This window comes from Scyliorhinus torazame, chromosome 15 (genome assembly GCF_047496885.1).
Source record: "Scyliorhinus torazame isolate Kashiwa2021f chromosome 15, sScyTor2.1, whole genome shotgun sequence".
NCBI lineage: Eukaryota > Metazoa > Chordata > Chondrichthyes > Carcharhiniformes > Scyliorhinidae > Scyliorhinus > Scyliorhinus torazame.
This window is the reverse complement of record NC_092721.1, coordinates 152,472,804-152,496,859: the sequence shown is the minus strand read 5'-3', so window position 1 is coordinate 152,496,859 and position 24,056 is coordinate 152,472,804. Positions and strand designations below refer to the sequence as shown.

The 24,056-nt window shown below is 46.4% G+C and overlaps 1 protein-coding gene across 2 annotated transcripts in view; it reads left to right on the top strand.

Moving 5' to 3' along the window:
* Positions 1-24,056, top strand: part of flt1 (fms related receptor tyrosine kinase 1) — a 315,859-nt gene that overhangs the window by 36,196 nt on the left and 255,607 nt on the right. For both annotated transcript variants that reach the window (XM_072476946.1, XM_072476945.1), the window contains exons 2-4: positions 3,526-3,613; positions 13,043-13,260; positions 21,971-22,095. In XM_072476946.1, coding sequence (XP_072333047.1) covers positions 3,526-3,613; positions 13,043-13,260; positions 21,971-22,095 — 431 coding nt within the window. The remainder of the gene's footprint in view (positions 1-3,525; positions 3,614-13,042; positions 13,261-21,970; positions 22,096-24,056) is intronic.

Sequence of the window (24,056 nt, the reverse complement as noted above, 5' to 3'; positions counted from 1 at the left end):
TTTAATATTGCTCGATTGGAAATTAAAGTAAATCCTCAACCGATATTGTTGAAAATGATTTTTATGTACATCCCACTAATATGATTTGTTAATATTCAACAAATGGTATGCCTCCGACATGTGAGATTGTTCAGCAAGTTATTTATTAGCAACCCTCCCCAGTTTAGAAATCAATGACAAGGGGGTCACGTGATGTGAGCGCGGGGGCGATTTCATTTTCCTGAGCTCTGGCTCTGCTCATCTTGTGATCCTTTATTTTATCCTGGTGTACATTTCATATTTTTGGGATGTCCCTGGAGGATCTCAAGTGGTGTTTTGCAAAGACAAGCAAGATAAATCGTAAAAATCCTCATTTGATTGTGGCGGTTGGAGTGGGCTGGGGTTGGGCCCAGATTGCATTGGCATTGTTGTGGCTGAGCGGGCTCTCACTTCAGTGGTACTGTGTGCATCCAGATGATGGCCACCATTGAAAATGTTCTGGATGAGGATCGTGGCTCTGAGGTGCAGGTCGCTAAAGCTCACTTTGAAGATTTGCGAGGTATCCTTAGGAGAGCAATGGAGGTGCGTGTGAGAGTTCGTGCATTCGAAAGAGCACTTTCCCTGGTAGGGGCCCACCTTTGAATCATCGAGATCTTGCAATATGGTGTGTCATCTCACCCGGACGGGTTTGGGAGGTAGGGGTTGGGCAAGGTGGTTCTGTGAACCTGGTCCCTGGCGAGAATTGGGTGGCGAGTTCCTGATTGATTGAAAATTGGCCGCCATGCCAGGATGGAACACAACGTATCCAGTCTTTGAGGCCAGAGGCCGTTTGCACCCCCCCTCCCCCTCCCCATTCACTGATCCTATATTATCCCTGTTCATTGTAAGGGGATGGAGGTGGCCAAGTGGGTGGAGTCACCCCCCCCCCCCCTCCCCCCCTCCCCGACTGGAGCCTAAGCTGTGGGTTGCCTGGGTGTCAGAGTGATGGCATAGTGGAAGTGATGGTGCTTCGTCCTTTGGAGTCGTTTAGAGATCCTGAGCAATGTTCGCTGATCCTGTCTTAGCTTTTGCCTTCTCGAAAATATGGATGGTTTTATTATCCTGCAGTTCTTCTATAATCCTGGACGTTACTCTCTTGTGATTATGTCATTGATTATATATAGTTGCCTTTTCTCCTGCAAGGGCGTGCGAGATATAAGCACAAGGACAAGTGTCCTCTGTCTGTTGAGTTGATTTTGTGGAGTGTACAGTTTTACTCCTTTTTATCATCATGTGTTATAATCCTTGTGGTTATGGGAGGGCAATGCTTTTTTGTCATCTCTTATCTCATTCATAATGAAGATGAGTGGAGCCAAAGCAGGGCAACAGGTGGATTGTTGGGGTGGAGTTGGATGGTAGGGTTAGTTCAGTCCTCTATGCAATTGAGGATAGCCCCCTAGTTAGAACTAACTGTATCCGGTTTTTATTTTGTTTTTTTTTGTTGTTTGAATTTTAAAATCCATGTCTTTCTCCTTCCATGGCCTGGGCAGACTATGTTTCCTGGAGAGGATTGGGTTCCTTCTGACTCTTCGCTGAGGTTGTAGTTTTTCCTTTGGGCCTCTTTCTTTTCTCTACAGAGCTATTAGGATGAGAGGATTCGACTAACGGTGCACACCGAGGGACGTTGGTTAATCTGTGGTTGGTCTGGTGAGGGAGATGTATATTGGTGTGCGCCAGAACATGGCGTGAAAAATTTATCCTGAACTCTTGTGGTAATTGTGAGCAGACATGTGGGAAAGCATTTTCATGGTCTCAACCTGTCTCTCCCTTGATCTTTGGTGGGATGTGTAGAGGGATCTAGCTATGCCCAATGATTTATCGAGACGCCAGTAGTGTTTTCTCCTGCCCCCCTCTGTACTCAAGTACATTGAACTGTTTTTTTCTTTGCTTATGGCTATGTACCATTAAAAAAAATTTGTTGTGTTGTTTGGTAAAATGTAAAACCTCAATAAACCTTTTTTTTTTCAAATCAGTGACAATAAGCCAACACGTATCAGTTAAATTATGATATTTAAGTTGAGAATGCAATGCTTTGTTGACAGAAACTCATTTTCATTTATCGAACAGAATATGTTGAATTTGAAGAACAGCATTACTATACTCTTCATGTTTAGAAGATAACACATTCTTAACAAACTCCTATTTATTTACAAGTTAGCAGAAAAAAATATTTGTGTTGCTTTTGAAAGTATTATGATAAAACCTTTAACACACACATTGAACCTTTATCTTGATACATTTTAATAGTTGCACCTCTAACTCTGGGGCTAGTACACAATTTTAACTCTTAGTTCTTTGGTACAGGGTCAAAGCAGAGAACAATTGACCTGATTGCGGACTTTAAATATAATTACTTTGAAAATGAAACAATATTTCATTTTGTTAGACAGGGCAAATTTTATTAAAAAGGATGTGGGGGCAACCCTCTATTGAATTTAGATTTGTATCTTTTTACAGCCTTTTGGGACTCAAGGAAGTACAGTATAATAAGACTTCCTGTATTGAATCTATTGTGAGCTGCAGGCATTCATTGTTTCATATTTACCCACTGTAACTCTCACAGAACCCAGATATTAAAACTTGTTGGTATTGTTTCCATTTATGTTGCTATAATTGTAAAACTAATTTAAAAATATACTACCCATGATAAATTGATTTTTCTGGAGGTGGGAAACTGTCCTTACGACCTAACTTAAGGGTACACGTTAGATTCATTCTGAATACCTTAAGGTAGGATCTTGTTCCCTCCCCAATGGTAAATTTAGTGCAGGGGATATTTAACCAAGCAGGAGGGTGCCGGGTGGGGACTCTCCTGTCTTCCCATTTCAACCCTGAATAATTCTGTGGTGGGAAGGCCACCCACATGCCTTCCCGCCCCACCCTCAGTTGAGGCCTGAAGTGGGAAATTAATGTCTACTTAAGGGCCTTTACCTGTTGGCGCTGGTATTAACCCAACAGCGGGTAGGGGTCTTGCTCATGACAATGAATTCGGTATGGGGTTTGTTGCCATCTCCAAGGAAGGGGGTCCCTCATTCAGAGGCACTCTTGCCTGACCAAGAGACCTGACATTGGGAAGTGAGGAGCAGGTGGGCCCACTGAGAGCTATCCCAGCCCTCACTGCTGACCTCTCCTCCACACCCACCATCGTTCACCTCTGGCCTGGGATCCACAGATAACCCTAGGTCTCTGTGGTGGTTGTCGTATCACTAGCAGTTACTTCTAGCCAGAGGTGCTGCCATTCAACAGAGCTGCTGGACATCAGCTCTTGGGAGAGCATGACTTCTGCCTCCAAGCTCCTTGATTTTGAGGGAAGGCTTGCTCCTGGCTTGTTACATGCCTGAGTGGCACATGATGCAGTGAATGTTCCCTAAAAGAGGCAAAATGGTGCTCTCTCAGCTCTCCAACTGATGGCCGAGAGCCCTGCCGTCTCCACAAGATTCTGCCCCTGGATTTGTTTCATTAACTTGAAAGCCAATGTGGAAAATAAAAATCTTTTCTATTTTTCAGGTTCATCTGACCTCCTCGCTCCTGTACTTAGCCCAAGAGCTAAACAACATGTCATCAGCCTTAACCAGACACTACAGGTGACATGCAGGTAATTGTACAGTAATATGTATACATATAAAACATTTTAATAAGCATGATTTCTCATTAGGCTATCCAACTACTGAATGAAAGTGTTAAGTAAGAAATCAGATTGTGATGCATGATGAACTAATATGCTATTTATACGAAATGTGAAAAATAATTCCTTTATGTAATATATATAACAAGCTCTATGCTCTACATGTTCTTTAAATATTTAACTGAAGTAATCTATACTCCATGCGGGTGAATTTCCTCACTATTTTCTCTGCAGCAGTGATGTATAAATGTCATATTTTGTGATGGAGGCATTTTGATGGCAATTATTTCTACCATTTCCTTGCTTTTAAGAGGCTACACATGAGTTTTCTTGTATTTTTGAGCCTCCTTGTGATCCAACCATCAAGTCACAGTGCTAGTTGCATGCGGTACAGTGAAGCCAGCAATATAATAGCTGCAAGTTTCCTGGGTTTACATTGCTATTGTCCTCTGACAACATCGTCAGCATCTGTCCATCTCTGAAGACGATGAACGTGTAACAAACACTTATTTCAGAGGTGTCCTCATCCCATGGTGCAACTTTGTTGATGGCTAGAACTGAATCCTTGAGAGGCAGTTTCTGCCACAAATGTCCACGTGAAGCTTCCAAGTGTTATTGTGGGGTGTTGTTTTTAGCATTGGTGCCTGTTGCCAAGTTTCTGTAGCCATTGGTCATTGTGGTGGTGCACTCTAACCTAAAGGAGGTGTTGCCATTTTCCTCTGTTATCAGTTAGCGACTCCCAGGTGTAATAATCATGTTTAGGGCCTTCAGGTTTGCTTGTAAGCATCCTTGAAGCAGAGATTTGGCTGTTTCACTGATTGCCTGGCTCTGGCTACCTCACCACACAAAGTTCTTGGGTGTGTGACCATCTTCCATCCTGTGGATGTGCCCAAACTCTGTTTGATGAGTGCAAATAAAGTTGGGAGCTGTGCCCTTGAATGGACTGTCACATTTGAGATTTTGCCCTACCAACTATGGGGCATCTCATTCCTTAGAGTCATTATGGGGAAGGCATTTTCTAGGGTCATACTTAAAAGACTTAGTGTGATTGTTTATTACTCTCAAGTCCTTTTCTAAATTTCCTTATTCTATTGTTGATGGGATTTAGTGGCACGTTAGACATGGGTACAAATCCCATAATGACCGCTAAATCTCGTGCGAACCCAAAATGGGATTTGCGCTGGTGAGATTTTGGAACATGATCTTCCCAGGCCCTCCTCGATGACATGGTCAGGAGGACGCAAACCTGATTTGCATGAATTTGAATGCATTATAATATAATTAGCATGGTTAATGCCACATCTTCAGCCCGCCTAAAATCTTCCACCCACCAGCTGTGATGGGAACCAGATGCCATGACCGAAGAGGGAGGTGAGCACCACTATCGCCATGTAGCACACGGGAGTCCAAAGGGACAGAGCCCACTGCTCAGCTCTAGCGGGGGGGAGGGCAGGAGGGAGTCGCAGCTGGTGTAGGTGGTCTTGAAGTATGCTGCCTGTGCTGTTTAAAAGACCTTGGAGGCTGAGTTAGTCTGATGTGTGTGGCATGGAGGTATGGGATGGCTGCGGGGCACATGTGGTGGGAGGTTGGAGTGTGATGAGACCCCGAAAGAGAAGGCAACATGGTGCCCAGCCTGGTGAGGGGGAGAGTCTCAGGTGTTGTGGCAATGTGATAACTGAATGATGCAACCTGAGTAAGAAGGGTGCCTATGAGCTTTGCCTATTCCTGAAGCAGAAAGCAATTGTGCTTGCTCTCTCTCCCTGGTGCAGAGGCTCTTAACTGTTCTCTCACAGGCCCACCTCACTCTCAGTGCAGGCCACTCCTACTCCTCCCCTCCAAACTCCATGATTCTCTCCTCAGACGGAGTCAGGATCCTCAGCTCAGGTATCGCGCCACACTTTTCCTCTTGCTCACAGTGGTTGTGGGCGAACTTCTCCTGCAGGAACATAATTGGGGATAATGTGAGCTGGATGCCTGGCGGGTCAGAGGTTGATGGCACCTGGCATGTGTGGGCACTGCGCCTAAGCAGAGAGGGATTCTGATGAGGAGTGTCAGGAGGGTTTGAGGATGCTGGTTGGAGGTCGAGCGCTGGGACCCCCACGACGTGGCGGCATGTGGGACTGAGGTGAGATTGCATGGGGTGACAGAAGGTTGGAGTGCAGCGAGAAGCCAAGGAGCTCTTACCCTAGCAATCGGAGTAGGTTGTTCATCTTTTTTCTGCATTGCACACCCCTCGTCTTGGTCAGGCTGCTGGCACTGACCAGTGCTTCCAACATCTCCCAGCTGGGATTCACCATCTTACTAGTGGGCCTCCTGCCAGCCCAAAGGTATATTGCTGCCTGTCCCTCCTCCACAGCACCCAGCACATGGATGAGTGCTCCCTCTGTGAAGCCAGGAATTGGTTTCCTCACTGCCATCTTCCAGGCTTGAGTGAGAGCAAGTGCTGTGGAGCCATTTACATGCAGTGCCTCCTTGATTAACGTGCTCAGGTGACCGCGGGAGTGAGCGAATCAGACACTTCATGCCTCAGGTGCAGTGTTTTTCATGTCGGGAAGAATAAATTCTTCTAATTGCCTGAAAATTCCGGTCTGGATTGCGTTGCCGTGGCTGGCGGTAATCACACCAATATTCTCACCGAAAATGACACTTGTTTGAAAAATTCCACCCTTTATTTCTATCACTACAGATGTACTTCTTCCCCATTGTCAATATAAAGTGTCGACCTTGAAGTATAATTGATCTAAATCACTTCCACTGCTGGTAAACCTGCCAGAGGCTGGCGTCTATCTCATTTACATCCCGCCAATGAATGCCTGACACCCGCACGCCAGATTCGCCGCGAAGCAGCTGGGAAAACACGCGGATGTGAAGTTATTAAGAATAACATGGTGTGCAGATGTCGGGGCTCACCTAAACAATGCCTGTGTCTGTCACCACAGTTCAACATGGAGGCTGCTCATAACCATGGATACTGAACAACTACAGCAGTGGGTCGGGGGGAGCATGTACAGGTGGCCCTTCCAGATTGTCCTGGAGGGGCCCTTCCAGATTGTCCTGGAGGGGCTCTATCTTCCAGCCTCAGAATGTTCCTGGAGGTCCATCTTCATTGTCAGGAGGTTCATCTTCAGGTCTCCGAGTGCTCCCGGAGATCTATCTGCATTTTTAGGTGGTCCTCCTTCTTTCTTCATTAGTGGGTCAGTGATGTTGAGTGACTTTTCAATCAGGTACCCCCACACGACAGAAAACTACACGGCATTCAAACCTACCCTGCCACTGAGTGTGGTGTGAAATACCTGGGTGAAAAATTAGTGTCCTCCCCGAGGGACCCTGATCTGTGTTGCCACTTTAAGGGATGATCCTTTGCAGTTCAGTTGTCTGCTGCCCCTTTAAAATTTGGATCCAATAATGGATGCAGAATTTTCTGCCTGAGGCTCCACACTCAGGAGTGTCAGTTCAGAAAAGTTTTTACACACAAAACATCTCCAAGATCAATTCAATGCCCTATGACTCAGCATCCTAGTCCAAAGGACTCTCACATTGTGTCAAGGGCCTGGATTTCCACTGCAATGGAGAGACCCAAACCGGAAGTCCCGTACCTGAACACAGCACCAACTATTTTCACAGGTGTAGGAATGGACCTAGGTCAGGCTTTAGACCATAAGAGAGAGGAGCAGAATTAGGCCATTCAGCCCTTTGAGTCTGCTCCACCAATCGATCATGGCTGGTATGTTTCTCATCCCCATTCTCCTTCTTTCTTCCCGTAACCTTGATCCACTTACTAATCAAGAACTTATCTATCTCTGTCTTAAAGACATTCAGTGACTTGGCCTTGTGCATGCAGGTTTTGAAGAGATTGTATCCATAGAAATCAGCAGCTGCCTCCAGTCATGCACGATTTTGGTGTGAGACATGTCTGAAACTCGCTGTGTGCACATTAGACCTAGTAAGAGCAAATCTGAACTTTGTGGATTTGTTTGAATGGCCAGAGTACTCTTCTGGAAATGTAAAATACTCCTTTAAATATGGTCCTGGAATACCTTTGGGATAGGTAAGGTGCCTTTTGGCAGAGGTTATGAACAGAGGATTACTAAACAGAGGCATGAATATGCATATAAAGTGCATAAACTCATTGCAACTGTGAAGCTCATTGGAGTTGTCAAAACCAACTGTCAGAGATACAGAGATTCCCGGTGGAGCCGGCCTCCACATTGCTGGAGGAGGTGCTGACGACAGGGGACTGGAGAAGGGGGTAGTGTCGGCGGTTTGCGGGGCTATTTTGGAAAAGGAGAAGGCACCAGTGGGAGGGATCAAAGCAAAGTGGGAGGAAGAGTTGGGAGAGGATATGAAGGAGGGTTTCTGTTGTGGGGTGCTCCGGAGAGTGAACGCCTCCACCTTGTGCGTGAGGTTGGGGTTGATACGGCTGAAGGTGGTATACAGAGCACACCTCACGAGGGCGAGGATGAGTCGATTCTTTGAAGGAGTAGAAGATGTGTGTGAACGTTATGGGGGGGCCCCCGCTAATCATGTTCATATGTTTTGGTCCTGTCCAAAGCTAGAGGATTACTGGAAGGAGGTTTTTAGGGTAATTTCTAAAGTGGTGCACGTGAAACTGGACCCGGGACCCTGGGAGGCCATATTCGGGGTGTCGGACCAGCCAGGGCTGGAAACAGGTATGGAGGCAGATGTTGTAGCCTCCGTCTCATTGATCGCCCGAAGGTGGATCCTGATAGGTTGGAGAGCAACCTCTCCACCCTGTACCCTGGCGTGGCGGGGGGACCTGTTGGAATTCTTGACTCTTGGGAAGGTTAAGTTTGAACTGAGGGGAAGGATGGAGGGGTTTTACAATTCATGGGCATTATTCATTATGCACTTTCAAGAACTGGATAACATCGAACATTAGTTGGGGCGTGTGGGTGGGAGGGTTGGGGGGAGGGGGGCTGTGTGTGTTAATGGCGACTATGGGTGATCCCTAATTCCTTTTTGTCATTTGTGTGAACATGCGGGCCAATGTTTGGGGTTTGGTGGGAGGATGGGATCGTTGTTATTGATATGGAGATTGACATATTTGTTACTGATTATTGTTTATTAGAACATAGAACATAGAACATAGAAAAATACAGCACAGAACAGGCCCTTCGGCCCACGATGTTGTGCCGAACCTTTGTCCTAGATTAATCATAGATTATCATAGAATTTACAGTGCAGAAGGAGGCCATTCGGCCCATTGAGTCTGCACCGGTTCTTGGAAAGAGCACCCTACCCATAGTCAACACATCCACCCAACACTAAGGGCAATTTTGGACACTAAGGGCAATTTAGCGTGGCCAATCCTCCTAACCTGCACATCTTTGGACTGTGGGAGGAAACCGGAGCACCTGGAGGAAACCCACGCAGACACGGGGAGGATGTGCAGACTCCACACAGACAGTGACCCAAGCCGGAATCAAACCTGGGACCCTGGAGCTGTGAAGCAATTGTGCTATCCACAATGCTACCGTGCTGCCCTTAAGAACAAATAAATCTACACTATATCATTTTACCGTAATCCATGTACCTATCCAATAGCTGCTTGTAGGTCCCTAATGTTTCCCACTCAACTACTTCCACAGGCAGTGCATTCCACGCCCCCACTACTCTCTGGGTAAAGAACCTACCTCTGACATCCCCCCTATATCTTCCACCATTCACCTTAAATTTATGTCCCCTTGTAATGGTTTGTTCCACCCGGGGAAACAGTCTCTGACTGTCTACTCTATCTATTCCCCTGATCATCTTATAAACCTCTATCAAGTCGCCCCTCATCCTTCTCCGTTCTAATGAGAAAAGGCCTAGCACCCTCAACCTTTCCTCGTAAGACCTACTCTCCATTCCAGGCAACATCCTGGTAACTGTCCTTTGCACCTTTTCCAAAGCTTCCACATCCTTCCTAAAATGAAGCGACCAGAACTGTCCACAGTACTCCAAATGTGGCCTTACCAAAGTTTTGTACAGCTGCATCATCACCTCACGGCTCTTAAATTCAATCCCTCTGTTAATGAACGCTAGCACACCATAGGCCTTCTTTACAGCTCTATCCACTTGAGTGGCAACTTTCAAAGATGTATGAACATAGACCCCAAGATCTCTCTGCTCCTCCACATTGCCAAGAACTCTACCGTTAACCCTGTATTCCGCATTCATATTTGTCCTTCCAAAATGGACAACCTCACACTTTTCAGGGTTAAACTCCATCTGCCACTTCTCAGCCCAGCTCTGCATCCTATCTATGTCTCTTGGCAGCCGACAACAGCCCTCCTCACTATCCACAACTCCACCAATCTTCGTATCATCTGCAAATTTACTGACCCACCCTTCAACTCCCTCATCCAAGTCATTAATGAAAATCACAAACAGCAGAGGACCCAGAACTGATCCCTGCGGTACGCCACTGGTAATGGGATCCAGGCTGAATATTTGCCATCTACCACCACTCTCTGACTTCTATCGGTTAGCCAGTTTGTTATCCAACTGGCCAAATTTCCCACTATCCCATGCCTCCTTACTTTCTGCAGACGTCTACCATGGGGAACCTTATCAAATGCGTTACTAAAATCCATGTACACTACATCCACTGCTTTACCTTCATCCACATGCTTGGTCACCTCCTCAAAGAATTCAATAAGACTTGTAAGGCAAGACCTACGCCTCACAAATCCGTGCTGACTATCCCTAATCAAGCAGTGTCTTTCCAGATGCTCAGAAATCCTATCCTTCAGTACCCTTTCCATGACTTTGCCTACCACCGAAGTAAGACTAACTGGCCTGTAATTCCCAGGGTTATCCCTATTCCCTTTTTTGAACAGGGGCACGACATTCGCCACTCTCCAATCCCCTGGTACCACCCCTGTTGACAGTGAGGACGAAAAGATCATTGCCAACGGCTCTGCAATTTCATCTCTTGCTCCCCATAGAATCCTTGGATATATCCCGTCAGGCCCGGGGAACTTGTCTATCCTCAAGTTTTTCAAAATGCCCAACACATCTTCCTTCCTAACAAGTATTTCCTCGAGCTTACCAGTCTGTTTCACACTGTCCTCTCCAACAATATGGCCCCTCTCATTTGTAAATACAGAAGAAAAGTACTCGTTCAAGACCTCTCCTATCTCTTCAGACTCCATACACAATCTCCCGCTACTGTCCTAGATCGGACCTACCCTCGCTCTAGTCATTCTCATATTTCTCACATATGTGTAAAAGGCCGTGGGGTTTTCCTTGATCCTACCCGCCAAAGATTGTTCATGCTCTCTCTTAGCTCTCCTAATCCCTTTCTTCAGTTCCCTTCTGGCTATCTTGTATCACTCCAACGCCCTGTCGGAACCTTGTTTCCTCAGTCTTATATAAGTCTCCTTTTTCCTCTTAACAAGACATTCAACCTCTCTTGTCAACCATGGTTCCCTCACTCGACCATCTCTTCCCTGCCTGACAGGGTGGGTGTATTGTTGTTGGTGGGTGTAAATTTGGGAGAAAATGTGAAAAAGGAGGAAAATAACAACTGTCAGTAATGTCAAGGTTAACTGTTAAAGGGAGCTGTCAAACTGTCGAGGCATCTAAAACCCCTGCCCTTTAAAAACTAAGTGTTCTTTTTTTTAAATGACTTCTTGCTGTTTCTCTCTGTCTGTTGACACAATCTTTAGGGCCACCATTATGAGATAAGTGCTGCATGACTGATTTCACAACAGTCCATAATCACAGTAGGATGCCTATCATTTCAGTTTGATTGACAGCTCCAAATGGTTATGGGCTCTCTGAAGTGGGACTATGAATTGCAATGCTTGTTTTCATAAGTAATTCTGTAATTGAATAGAATGTTTGTTGTTATAAGGGAAAATGTAGTTCAAGGAATATAAATGTAGTAACTTTTTTATGAATGAGTGTTTTTTTAAAAGTCTGCAATAGAATTAGTTTTATTTAATCAGACTATGTTCTGAGATCTTCCGATGGTGTAAACTGGGTGAGTTGGCATGGTAGGTGTAAAATCAAAAAGGGATGGTGGGGGGCATGGGTTAGCATGAGTTGTCATGTAGGCATAGGGGTTATTAAGGGCACCTCTGAGTCATTTTCTTCCAGGTTGGGTTTGCGGAGCGAGGAAATGTCTTGTCTCTCCACGCCCACATGGGTGTAAATATCCAGGCCAAGGAAGCCAAATATAAGTCACCAGCTTTCACTGGGTGCATTACCAAAGGCATAAGACATGTATGAATTTCACGAAATCGGAAGGCAGGATTAAATTGCATTGAAATAATATGCAAGTGGGCAATTATGCATACTATTGAGGTTCCTGATTTTGTTTCCATACTGGGGCTGATCTAATTGCCTCCAGTTTTGCCACTGCTGTGAGTCTGACAGATGGCCTCCAGCACAATTCTCTGTTCCCACTTGCCATCTTGCCCGTTCCAGTGGGCTTCCAATATCCAGCCCAATGAATACCTGGATGCTGTTTTTAATATTCTTTCATGGGATCTGGGCATCGCTGACAAAGCCAGCATTTGTTGTCCATCCCTAATTACCTTGAACTGAGTGGCTTGTTGGACCATTTCAGAGGGCAGTTAAGAGTCAAGTACATTGCTGCCTGTCTGGAGTCACGTGTAGGCCAGACCAGGTAAGGACGACGGATTCCATTCCCTAAAGACCTAAAGTGAGCCAGATAGATGTTTAGAAAAATTGATGATGGTTAGACTAGCTTTATATTTCAATAATATTAATTGAATTTAAATTAGACCAGATATTATGGTTGAATTCGAACCCGTGTCCCCACCGAATACGAATCCAGCAACATTACCAGTACACCACCATCTCCCCCAGTGTGACTTCCCACACTGCTTTTCATTGGCTGCAGGGGATTAAAACTGTTACCGTTGCAATTCTGTCACATGCTCTGGTTGTAAGTGGGAGCAGCTGTTATTAATTGGGGAAAGGCTAAGGCATTATTCTTAAGTACATATAAGAAACAACTTTCACCGGGTTTAGGGGAAGGAAATGGGAGTCTATGTTCTCAGGGTTTTGTGAAGAAACTGATGTGAGGAAAGATCGGTTCTAGATTCCTCCTTTGCTCAGTGAATGAGCAGCGTGGCATAACACTAATGGGGTTGCCAATTGGCCTGTTGTGTTTACAGATGCTGAATAACCCGATGTTTATTACAAGCATTTCCTGTCTTTATTCCATATTTCCAGTGTTTCATTTAAGTGAATAAAATGCATGAATAAAACATGTGCGTAGATTTGATTTTTGATTGCACATCCAGACCATTAAAATTGTAACATTGAAGCTCAGTATACAGCTGATATTTCCAGAGTGATCTGATTTTATTTAAACGAAAACATAACTGGACTGTGTAATGATTTATCTTTTTATTTTCACAGGGGATCATCACGCATATCATGGTCCTGGCCAAATCATGTAATTAACGGAACTGAAAGAATAAGTATAATTAACTTTAACAGTTGGGACAGCGATAGACCTTACTGTAGTAATCTGACTTTGAGCAAAGCTCAGGCTAAAGACACAGGATACTATTACTGCAATAGCTCATCTTCAAATGCTCGACAAAAAAAGACTGCACTCTACATATTTGTCAAGGGTAAGACAAACATCACAGTTTTTATTCGTTTAAAAGATTCCTTGGGCGGAATCCACACCACCCCCCCCCCCCCCCCCACCCCCACCCCCCACGCCGGATGGGAGAATGACCCGGGCGCCGCGCGAGTCCCACCACGCCGCCCCAATGCCCGCCCGCGATTTCCCCCCCCCCCAAACAAACCGGTGTGGCGCGAATCACGGCTGGCCGCTGGGAGAATCGCCGCTTGCCGTTGGTAATGGGCGAGCGGCGATTCTCCGGCCCGGATGGGCTGAGCGGCCTGCCCAACACGACAGGTTCCCGCCGGCGCCATCCACACCTGGTCCCTACCGGCGGGAACAGTGGGGGCACGCTGGGGGGGGGGGGGGGCGGCCTGTGGGGGGCCGAGGGGGGGTTCCTGCACCGGGGGGGCTCAAAAGGGGTCTGGCTCGCGATCGGTGCCCACCGATCGGTGGGCCGGCCTCTCTGAAGGAGGATCTCCTTTCCTCCGCTGCCCCGCAAGATCCATCCGACATCTTCTTTCGGGGCGGCTGCGGGGAGGACTGCAACCGCGCATGCGCAGGTGACGTCATTTACGCGGTGCCGGTCACGTCATTTACACGGCGCCGCTTTTACGCGGCGCCAAGGCCCGGCACGCGTAAATGACGTGCGCCGCTCCTAGCCCTCCGGGGGCGGGGGAATAGGGGGCGGGGAACGGCCTCCGACGGCGGAGTGAAACATTCTGGGTTTCACGCTGGCGTCGGAACTTAGTCTCCTGATGGGAGAATTGCGCCCCTTTTGTTTCTGCTAAGCTTCTGACATTTTACATTCAATGATTTATTGATTCTGTTAGAAATAAAATGTTACAAAATAATGACTATGTAGATGCAAGGAAGCAGATCGGATTGGGATCAAATATTTAGTACCATCCTTTATGGAGTTTAAAACATGAAGTACAGTGGGACCAAGCAGCATACAGAAGGCCATTGAAGTCATTTGGCAGGATTTTCCCATTGGAGTCGAGTTTTTATTTTGTGTCAGAAGCTTGTTTCCACTAGAAATCTTACTTCTGCAATTTTTCCAGGGCTGAGCCCCTAATTGGGATGATGGTGGGTTTCCCACTCAATTAAATCTTATGGGGGTGCGAATGAGACATGATTCAGACACCATCACTGTGGATGCTGCTTGTCATAAGGGAGAGAGTTTGTGCCAATGCCTGCCACTGCACCACCTGGACCCCAGATGGCACAAGAGGCCTGGCACCCATGAAGGAGAGGAGGTGGGTACTCTTCCTGGATGTGCCAATTGAAAACCATCTCATGCAGCAGGGAAACCACACTCTTCAGGGTCATCTGCCTTGGCTTGAGGGTGTTGCAGGACACCACCTGACCACCCTTGGCACTAGAACAAGCACCATCTGTGCCTGTGATGTCCCATTCATTGTGAATTTGATGAGTAATCCATCACTTGTGAAGGGGACATCTATTACTTGTGTGATGCAGTTGCCTGTAAGATGCCACAGAGTTGTAGCTGAAGAGGGCACCATCTTCTGTGACCATCTTCCTAGAAAATCGGAGTTCCCTTTGCCAGTGGTTCTCAGCCGTCTACAGGTGTCTTTTCTCTTGCCTATAGATCCTGTGCTCAGAGTAGTATCTACTCCTTTGTGACACTTGTCCCTTTCCTCTGACCTCCTGATGTCAGGTACTCTGCCAATCTTGTGCAGCCTGTTGCTCCTTAACTCCAGTTGCCATAATCTCTGAAGATGCAGAACCCATTTCCATCTGCACCCTTCCTGGCGCTCAGCTGGTGTTTGAACCACTGTGCTCACTACTCTAATGCCGCGGAGGTTGAGGACACCCTAATTCTGGCTCCTCCAATGACTTGTGGGGGAACTTTAACAAGAAAAACTTTTAAAAAAACATTTTAAGTACCTTTTAAATTCATCTCGCCTCCAAATCATGCTTCTTGCCTCCATGCAACAATCCCAGCCGCCTCATTGAAAATTTCAATACTTGAAAGGAATCTAAGCAGAGGGAAGAGGCCTTAAGTAGGCCTCAGTTGGTGACCAGACAGGATGCTGTCCATATGCTTTCCCACCAGGACATAATTGGGACAGAGATGGGAAGGTAACAGGGAGCGAAATTCTCCATCCCGTCGCGCCACATTTCTGCCCCGACCCGCCGGCGGGATGCTCCGTTACACCGGCCGGTCAATGGGGTTTCCCATTGTGGGGCAGCCCCACGCCGTCGGGAAACCCCCAGGCGCCGGCAAAACGGAGACCCCCGCCGGCGGAGAATGACGCCCAGGGTCTCCGTCGATTAAATGACACTAAACCCATCATGGGGGGAGCATTAAATTCTGCCCACCCAGGGAAGTACAAACCTTGTCAAGGGTTGCTTGTGGGAAACTGGGGTCGCTCGTTCAAAGACATTCAGTGGAGGACAAGTGGAAATAAAGTCAGTCACACTCTATCCTGAAAATGAATAAAACAAAAAGAAAATATACCTAAATATTTCTAACAAAGTTCTTGTGAGATACCTAATTGAAATATATTATAATTTAACCAGCATGTCTTAAGTTTGATGAATATTAATGGATTCTATACTGTTTATCGTTAAAAAGAATCCCTCCAGTGTTTTCCGTATATATCAGAGTTTGGGAAACAGATTGTGGGTAGAATTAGATTCACTAGTGGTTCTGGATTATTTCCTGTGGCAGGACATTGTTTAGTCAACTTCTCAAATTAGCTCCATGAGGCCCACTGATCTGCCTTTTTCCCAGGTTTAGAGTGAAACTTCTGTTTGCATTGTTTGTAAATACACAAACCACACCAAAAGTGCCTTCAGTTTAAAGTGGAAGTGTGATTGCATGCCTTAAGATTCACTATTCTTATCAGCCACATGTAATCTTTTTATTTTATCATTGGGCAGTTATTAATAATACGATAATGAAAAATACTGCACTCTGTATAACCCGAAAATCATCTTTATTTTTGTTAGTACTTAATCAATACTGGACTTCTGCTCCTTTACATACTGATAAAATGGTTTCTTCTAATCATCAACATAGTTCACAAATTTATTGCTGTCTAGTACTGAAGCTGATCTAAATCATCCCTGGCTCCTGTATGGGTTTTCCATATTTAAAAAATTAAAAATTTAGTGATTTGTCTATCCTATTTTACTATCTTTTACTGAATGCTACTTGGTGGACTATGGTTCCATGCATGTTCAATTATCCACTGCTAATGTATGAATTTTCCTTCCCTACCACCCCCTCACAAACTCTCCCTCCCCCACAACCCCTTCACAAACTCTCCCTCCCCCATAACCCCTTCACAAACTCTCCCTCCCCTATAACTCCCTCACAAACTCTCCCTCCCCATAACCCCTTCACAAACTCTCCCTCCCCTATAACTCCCTCACAAACTCTCCCTCCCCATAACCCCTTCACAAACTCTCCCACACCCACAACCCCTTCACAAATTCTCCATCCCCCCATAACCCCCTCACAAACTCTCCCTCCCCCACAACCCCTTGACAAACTCTCCATCCCCCATAATCCCTTCACAAACTCTCCCTCCCCTATAACTCCCTCACAAACTCTCCCTCCCCACATAACCCCTTCACAAACTCTCCCTCCCCCCATAACCCCTTCACAAACTCTCCCTCACCCATAACCCCTTCACAAACTCTTCATCCCCCCATAACCCCCTCACAAACTCTCCCTCCCCTATAACTCCCTCACAAACTCTCCCTCCCCTATAACTCCCTCACAAACTCTCCCTCCCCCATAACCCCCTCACAAACTCTCCCTCCCCCCACAACCCCTTCGCAAACTCTCCCTCCCCTATAACTCCCTCACAAACTCTCCCTCCCCCCACAACCCCTTCACAAACTCTCCCTCCCCTATAACTCCCTCACAAACTCTCCCCCCCAACCCCTTCACAAACTCTCCCTCCACCCACAATTCCCTCACAAACTCTCTCTCCCCCACCACTCCTCACAATCTCTCCATCCCCTATAACTCCCTCACAAACTCTCCCTCTGCCCACAATTCCCTCGCAAACTCTCCCTCTCCCCATAACCCCCTCACAAACTCTCCCTCCCCTATAACCCCTTCACAAACTCTCCCTCCACTATAACGCCCTCACAAACTCTCCCTCCCCCCACAACCCCTTCACAAACTCTCCATCCCCCCATAACCCCCTCACAAACTCTCTCCCCCCACCACCCCCTCACAAACTCTACCTCCGCCTACAATTCCCTCGCAAACTCTCCCTCTCCCCATAACCCCCTCACAAACTCTCCCTCCCCTATAACCCCTTCACAAACTCTCCCTCCCCCCACAACACCTTCACAAACTCTCCATCCCCCCATAACCCCTTCACAAACTCTCCCTCCACTATAACGCCCTCACGAACTCTCCCTCCCCCCACAACCCCTTCACAAACTCTCCATCCCCCCATAACCCCCTCACAAACTCTCTCCCCCCACCACCCCCTCACAAACTCTACCTCCGCCTACAATTCCCTCACAAACTCTCCCTCCCCTATACCTCCCTCACAAACTCCCCCGTGCTGCCCACAATTCCCTCACAAATTCTCCCTCCGCCCACAATTCCCTCACAAACTCTCCCTCTCCCCATAATCTCCTCACAAACTCTCCATCCCCTATAACTCCCTCACAAACTCTCACTCTGGTCATAACCCACTCACAAACTCTCCCCCCCATACCCCCTCACAAACTCTCCCTCCCACCCATAACTCCCTTGAGCGCCTGCTTCTGGCCTGGGCGGGGGAGGGGGGGGGGGCGGAAAGGGTTCCGCTCTGATGGCTTCACAACACTGTATCCTCATCAAGGCCCCAGGGCTTCGCATGCCTGCTGCTGGCCTGGGGGAAGGTCTGCTCTGTTGCCGGTGCATAACCAGGCCTCTCCCTCGTCTCATGGTCTTGTGTGTACTGCCAACCGTTACTTACCTTCCACTCTTTGGTTCTCATCCAATCAGAGTCTGATTTCACTCTGCATTTTCTGCTGATAGGCTCATTTGAGCCCAGTGCAGGGAGTAATCAGCCTCTGATTGGATGCCCTGCTAACTGTCTGATCTCATTGATGTGCACTCCCGCTGATGTGATTCTGAGCATTCCAGTAACAGGTCTGGTGGTACAACAGGGTGGCTAATGGCAGGGGTCCTCCACTGCACGGAGCACTGTGCCTAGGCACAGTATAGTTCATTGGCCGCAATATACCAGCACACCATGGCCGAAAAGCAGCTCACCATGGTGCAATGTGGCCGGTAACTGCCGAGAGACCACACTCCCAGGATCTACCTGGCTTGCCACGCGGCATGAAATCTAATGCAATCTCACTAGACATCGCAATGTGAAGCCCGTCCATTACGGGCAGGGTCAATTTTTGGCAAAACTGCATATTAGAAAGAGACAGCTAGTCCCACTCTAATATGCAGTTCTCTGAGGTAACCAAGGTGTTGCGATCTATCCCCTTCACCTTGGAGACCTCGGCTGAGCGCTGTTCAGTACTGATGTGCACGAGTGGGGACCAGACGGAATGACACTCGTGGGGGTCTCCCAGGGGATCAAAGGCCCCCAGGTGCTCCTCCACTGGGCAGGGTGGCATCCAGGCAGTGCAGATACCAGCCTGGAAACCTGACAGTGCCACCTAGGTACCAGCCTGACTCTGCCAAAGTGCCCAGGTGGCACTGCCAGGCTGGTTGAGCCAAGGTGCGAAGCTGGTGGTGATTGGGCCTAGGGGTGCCTTATGCATGTGAGGTGGGGTGTGTGGGGTGAGGGGGGGGGTGGTGAGGACCCCCTTGTAGGTTAGTTGGGGTTTTGGGGTTATTTGGGAGTCAAGTCTGGGGGTCGAGAGATCAGGACGCCATTTAAAAATTGCATTCCAATCTCTCCCTGCACTGAGGAGTTTCAATGAGCGGGGTTCCTCGGTGCAGGAAATGGGACTACATTCCGGCCCCGGCTGCATGTTCCCCGCCGAGGACCCGTATCTAACCAAAGTCGCGTTAGATAACATTGTGTTTCTTGGTGCTGGGAGCGCGGGGAAACACGCAGCTAAATGTGCTTGCTATAGGACATAGTTCCCAAATGGCTCGATTGCGTCCATTGTAAATCCGCCCCTGCCTATTGCAGAATTACAGGACCTTACTCTAGCTATGGCAATCTCTTCCGGCTCCATTCTCAGCAGTGATGGCTTTGAGGTTAAAGTAAGGAGCAGTCCCATAGCTTCAGTTGCTGGTGACACTGTGTCTGCATGCTGCAATATCCAGCATCTCTTCCTAATACTTCTCATAATCTCCACAATGAGATGGTCAGTCTCAGGAAACAACATGGCAATCAATTATCTTTACGCATGGAAGTAGCTCTTTTCTTCATTTTTTGCCATTTTTGAATAGTCCACAAGGGAGTAATTATTTTTTTCTCTCTGGTAATGGTTGTTGAGGGTGTGTATAATGTAACAACATTTAAAAAAATATATACTTTAAGAATACAACTTTCCTCAAATGAAAAGAAAACAAAATCTAGCCTTTCATCTCATTAAGTGGTTCTCAGGGCATCTTTTTCCTTTTGGCTTTTTTCTTTGTGTGGGATCACAGACAATAGAAATGTTTTGCTCAAAATACAGTAAAACATCTTGGGAATAAGTCTGTCAGACAAATTTGGGAGTGTTGAATGCACTCAGCGAAAAAGGTTGGACTAATCTGTAGCTTTGAACAGTATTGCCATTCCATAGCTAAATTGTTAGAATTATGGGATGAGGTGATTTTAGTTTGGCTGAGAATAATGAAATTAATTATTGTCCAATTAAACTGCAGTTTTTGCGTTGCTGAAAGTAATTTTGGTTTTACATTAACATATAACTTGCATGCAAAGCTGCTGCATGAAGCAGTTAAAAAATAACTTATATTGTTGGAGAATTTAGCATGTACAAAGAGACAACTTTACAAGGTTGTGGTTGGCAAATGGGCATTCAATGGAAGTGGAAGCATAAATGGAAAAGTACCAAAGAAGATAATTTAAAAGAGGCTTTTGAAGCTGGAAAGGAGAGAGTACAAAGTTTGTCTGAAAGTTCCCAGGTGATCTTGAAACTTAAATGCATGCCAACGAGCAAAGTTCTGTGCAAGCTTGAAAACACTGTTGCACAGAGCTTTGTTTTTTCTTACTTGACAGTAATTTTGACCCAACAGAATAATTCAGAGCTAATGGGTGGGATTTAACGAAATGGGAACAAAGTCCATTAGTGAGCGCGTTTAGCGCATGCTCCCCAGCCCGTGCAGCGCCGAGAAACACAATGCCAGAAAACGGCACTCGTGTTAGATGGGTGCCCCAGCAGGGAACTCAGGGAATGGGCGGGATTTGCATCGCAACACCTCGCGACGTTGCGTTAGATCTCGTGAGGCGTTGCGAGCCGGGTAGATCCTGCGAGTGGGGTATCCCGGCTTCTGTTGGCCACACTGTTGCAGGCGCAGCGTGGCCATAAAATTGCGCCCAATATCTTCATTCTGCTACAAGCTGTATTTGTTCCATCACTGCATCCTAAGAGATAAGGTGGGTTATGGTTGCTGCATTTCGACTGTCCACTTAATTGGTTTGGTTCCCTTCTGAAAACCTAATATTCCAATAGAAGCCAGTTATGATTAGGCAGAGTAGTTGTCCGATTACTGCTGTTATTTTTTGGGTGGCAGGCTTGCCCATACCACCACCTGAAAAGTTGGTATGGGACCCTTCCTCAGTGATCACAGCAGTCCCACAACCATTTAATGTTCCGAGGAGTGATAATTGGCTGGAGAAGAAAGTCCCAGCCCATGGTAACCCCAGAGTCCAGGAGATGGTGAGTGCAGGGAGTCTCATGACGGGGATGTGAGGCCTGGGGGAAGTGGGGAGAGTGGGTTGCAGGTCTCGATGGAGAGGCCAGGTTGGGAGGGAACACCAATGGGGGAAACAGACCTTGTGGGGACATGAGATAGGTGCCCCCCCACCCAGGCTTTGTGGGGCCCGAACAGGATGACCTCCTGGGCTTCCCCCTGCAGTTGAACTCTTCCTGCATCCTCAAAATTGGCCACTTAAGGGCCTCAATTGGCTCGAGGGTGGGCCCAACATAAAATTGCAGACAGGTGGGGCTGGGTGGGAAGGCAGCTGGAAGGCCACCCATGGAATTTTATGGGTCCCCTGCCTATGGGTTTGCAGGCGGGCACCATGAAATTCTGCCCAGTTAATCCATTGGAATTGTTCCATGCATATGCCCTATCAAAGCATGCATCCAGCAAGGCTAATTGAAACTTGTGCAAATGAACACTGATACCCATTAGATACTTTCAATGTCAGTAGATTATTGACACCAGTGATGCAACGGTGTCTATTCATGAGATTCACAACCGTGGCAAGAATAGAGGAAGTCTGAAGCTTCATAGTATCCAACAGACTTGCAAAATTACTTTAAAGGTGTTCTTCTGCTTAAAGATTATGCTGCAGGTATGGAATCTTTTGAAGACAACTGCCATTTTCAGTGAAAACCACTGTCACAACCAAACTTTTATTCTGATAAGTCTTTGGAAGAATGTCAGTGCAGTTCTGTAACTTCCAGCTGTATTTACATTTCTGCAGACTTTGGTGAAATCTGACTAGAGTCTTTGGGTTGGCAACTTGAGATACCACAAAATCTTTTTCTTACATTTCCACTGACTAAAAACATCGATTTTGTTTCAGACAAACACAGTCCATTTGTGGAGCAACACACAGATTTTCCCAAAGTTGTGTTAATGATGGAAGGAAAGAGGCTAATTATTCCATGCCGGGTCACAGCCCCAAATCTCACTGTCACTTTAAAAACGGTAGGTTGGATGGAGTATTTATATAGATTGCTAACAACTTGTAGTGCATTGTTTCTTCAAGCATTTATTTCATGAGTTGTTTTCTGAACCCATGGTAATTCTTGCTGATAATGATAGGTTTTTTATTTCACTGATTAAACAGCTTGGCATCTGAATCGTTCCGAACAAGTGTACAACTTCCTGAAAGCCAAATTGAAAACAAACATTTCAGTTATAATAATGAAACAAGCTGAAAATAGTAGCAAATTTCACTCATTTGGTTGGTTGAATTCAGCTTTATGCTTTTATTATTATTATTAATCATGCTCGTCTGCCAATTTCTACTGACTTTAAAACTCAGATCCTGCTTTTGGATGATTGTTTAATTTTTTGAGTACTGTTTTGCCGTTACAAATTTTAAAATGCGTACTGAATTTGTGTACTGTTTGAAGAATATGTAAAACATAATTTATATAACATTCCCTTAGTGCCATCCTCCTGTCTCCTCGCCATAAACCTGCACATTGTTCCTTTTCAAATAACCGCTCAATTCCTTTCTGAAGGCCCCATTTGAACCTGCATCCACCATGTTGTCAGGCAGTGCATTTCCGACCCTAATCACTCGCTGTGTGAAAGATGTTTCTCACATCACTTTTGCTGAATTTTGATTAATCTGAGTAATATTTTAATTTGGTTGTTACATATGTTCTGGCCAAGATTTGAGAAACATTATTTAGTAAAAATCTAGGTGGCGGTCGCTGTTCAACACACTCCCTCATTAGAACATTTTGTAAATGTTATCATCTGTGTGAACCTGCAGTGCTTGCAATTATAGAAATTGGACTTGTATAGTGAAACTGTCTGTCACAGTTAATTGCCAGAAATTTAAAGTATGGCATTGAGTTTCGCTACTGTAGCTCTAAGCTTTCTCGTCAATCCTTTCCTCTCCGCCTCCCTTCCTGTTCATTCCAAATTTCTACTGCTGTTTGTGCAATCTTCTCTTTATATGTCCACTAACCTTGGCCTGTGATTCCTCTGTTGAGCTTGGCTAAGTCAGTGATTTGAGTGTTGTACCGGTGCCAAAAGATCTTGGGTTCAAATCCTGGCAAGGTTGTCTCAGTGTTTCATTCTTCTGTGTTGTCTGCAAGCAGCATAATATAGGAGATGGGTAGAAAGTAGGACAGTGCAGAGACTATGCAGTGTTTGTTATACAGTGTGGCATTTTAAGCAGGGATCAGGACTGCATTCAGTGAACATTTCAGAATGTTACTGCCTCTTTCTCTCACACCCTTTCCCAGCATCTGCTACTGTTAGGGCCTAACTCAATTGTTTTTACTGTCACCTGGAACTTTAAAAAAAGAACCCTGGAAGTATTAAAGAAAGTAAGAAATTAGGTTAAGAAACATGAAGAAGAATTTGAATCTTCACAGGGCAGAATTTTCCTAAAAAATGGCAAAGTGTCAGGTTCCGAATGAAAACCGGCATATTACTCCCCACAAGCACAGCCAGGTTTTCACTCCAGATTTACTGACACTTTGTCACAAAAAAATAGGGGTCATATTTTGCGTTGTCACTCTGTCAGGGCCTGATGGAGGCGGCAAATGGTGCCCCAATCTCAAAGTGCACTTAAAGGCCCCTCGGGACATCAGGACCCCTGGCAGACAAGGAGAACACCCCCAACACTCAAACACGCAGGTTTCCCCCCCCTCCCACACACACACACACACACACACAACACTCAGGCATCAGGGTGATCCCCACCCCCGCATCACCACCGGCATCATCATTCCTCCATTCTCAGTGTCTGCCACCCCTCAACTGCCATTCAGGCACAAATGTGATGATCCCCCCCCCCCCCCCCCCCCGCAAATAATGGGAACCCCCTGCCCCAGTGGAGTTCCCTGGAGGCCTGTCCTTCGCCCTGGCAGTGCCTAGATGCCAGGGAGTGGCATCATCACACAGGGGTTATACTCTACTCCGCG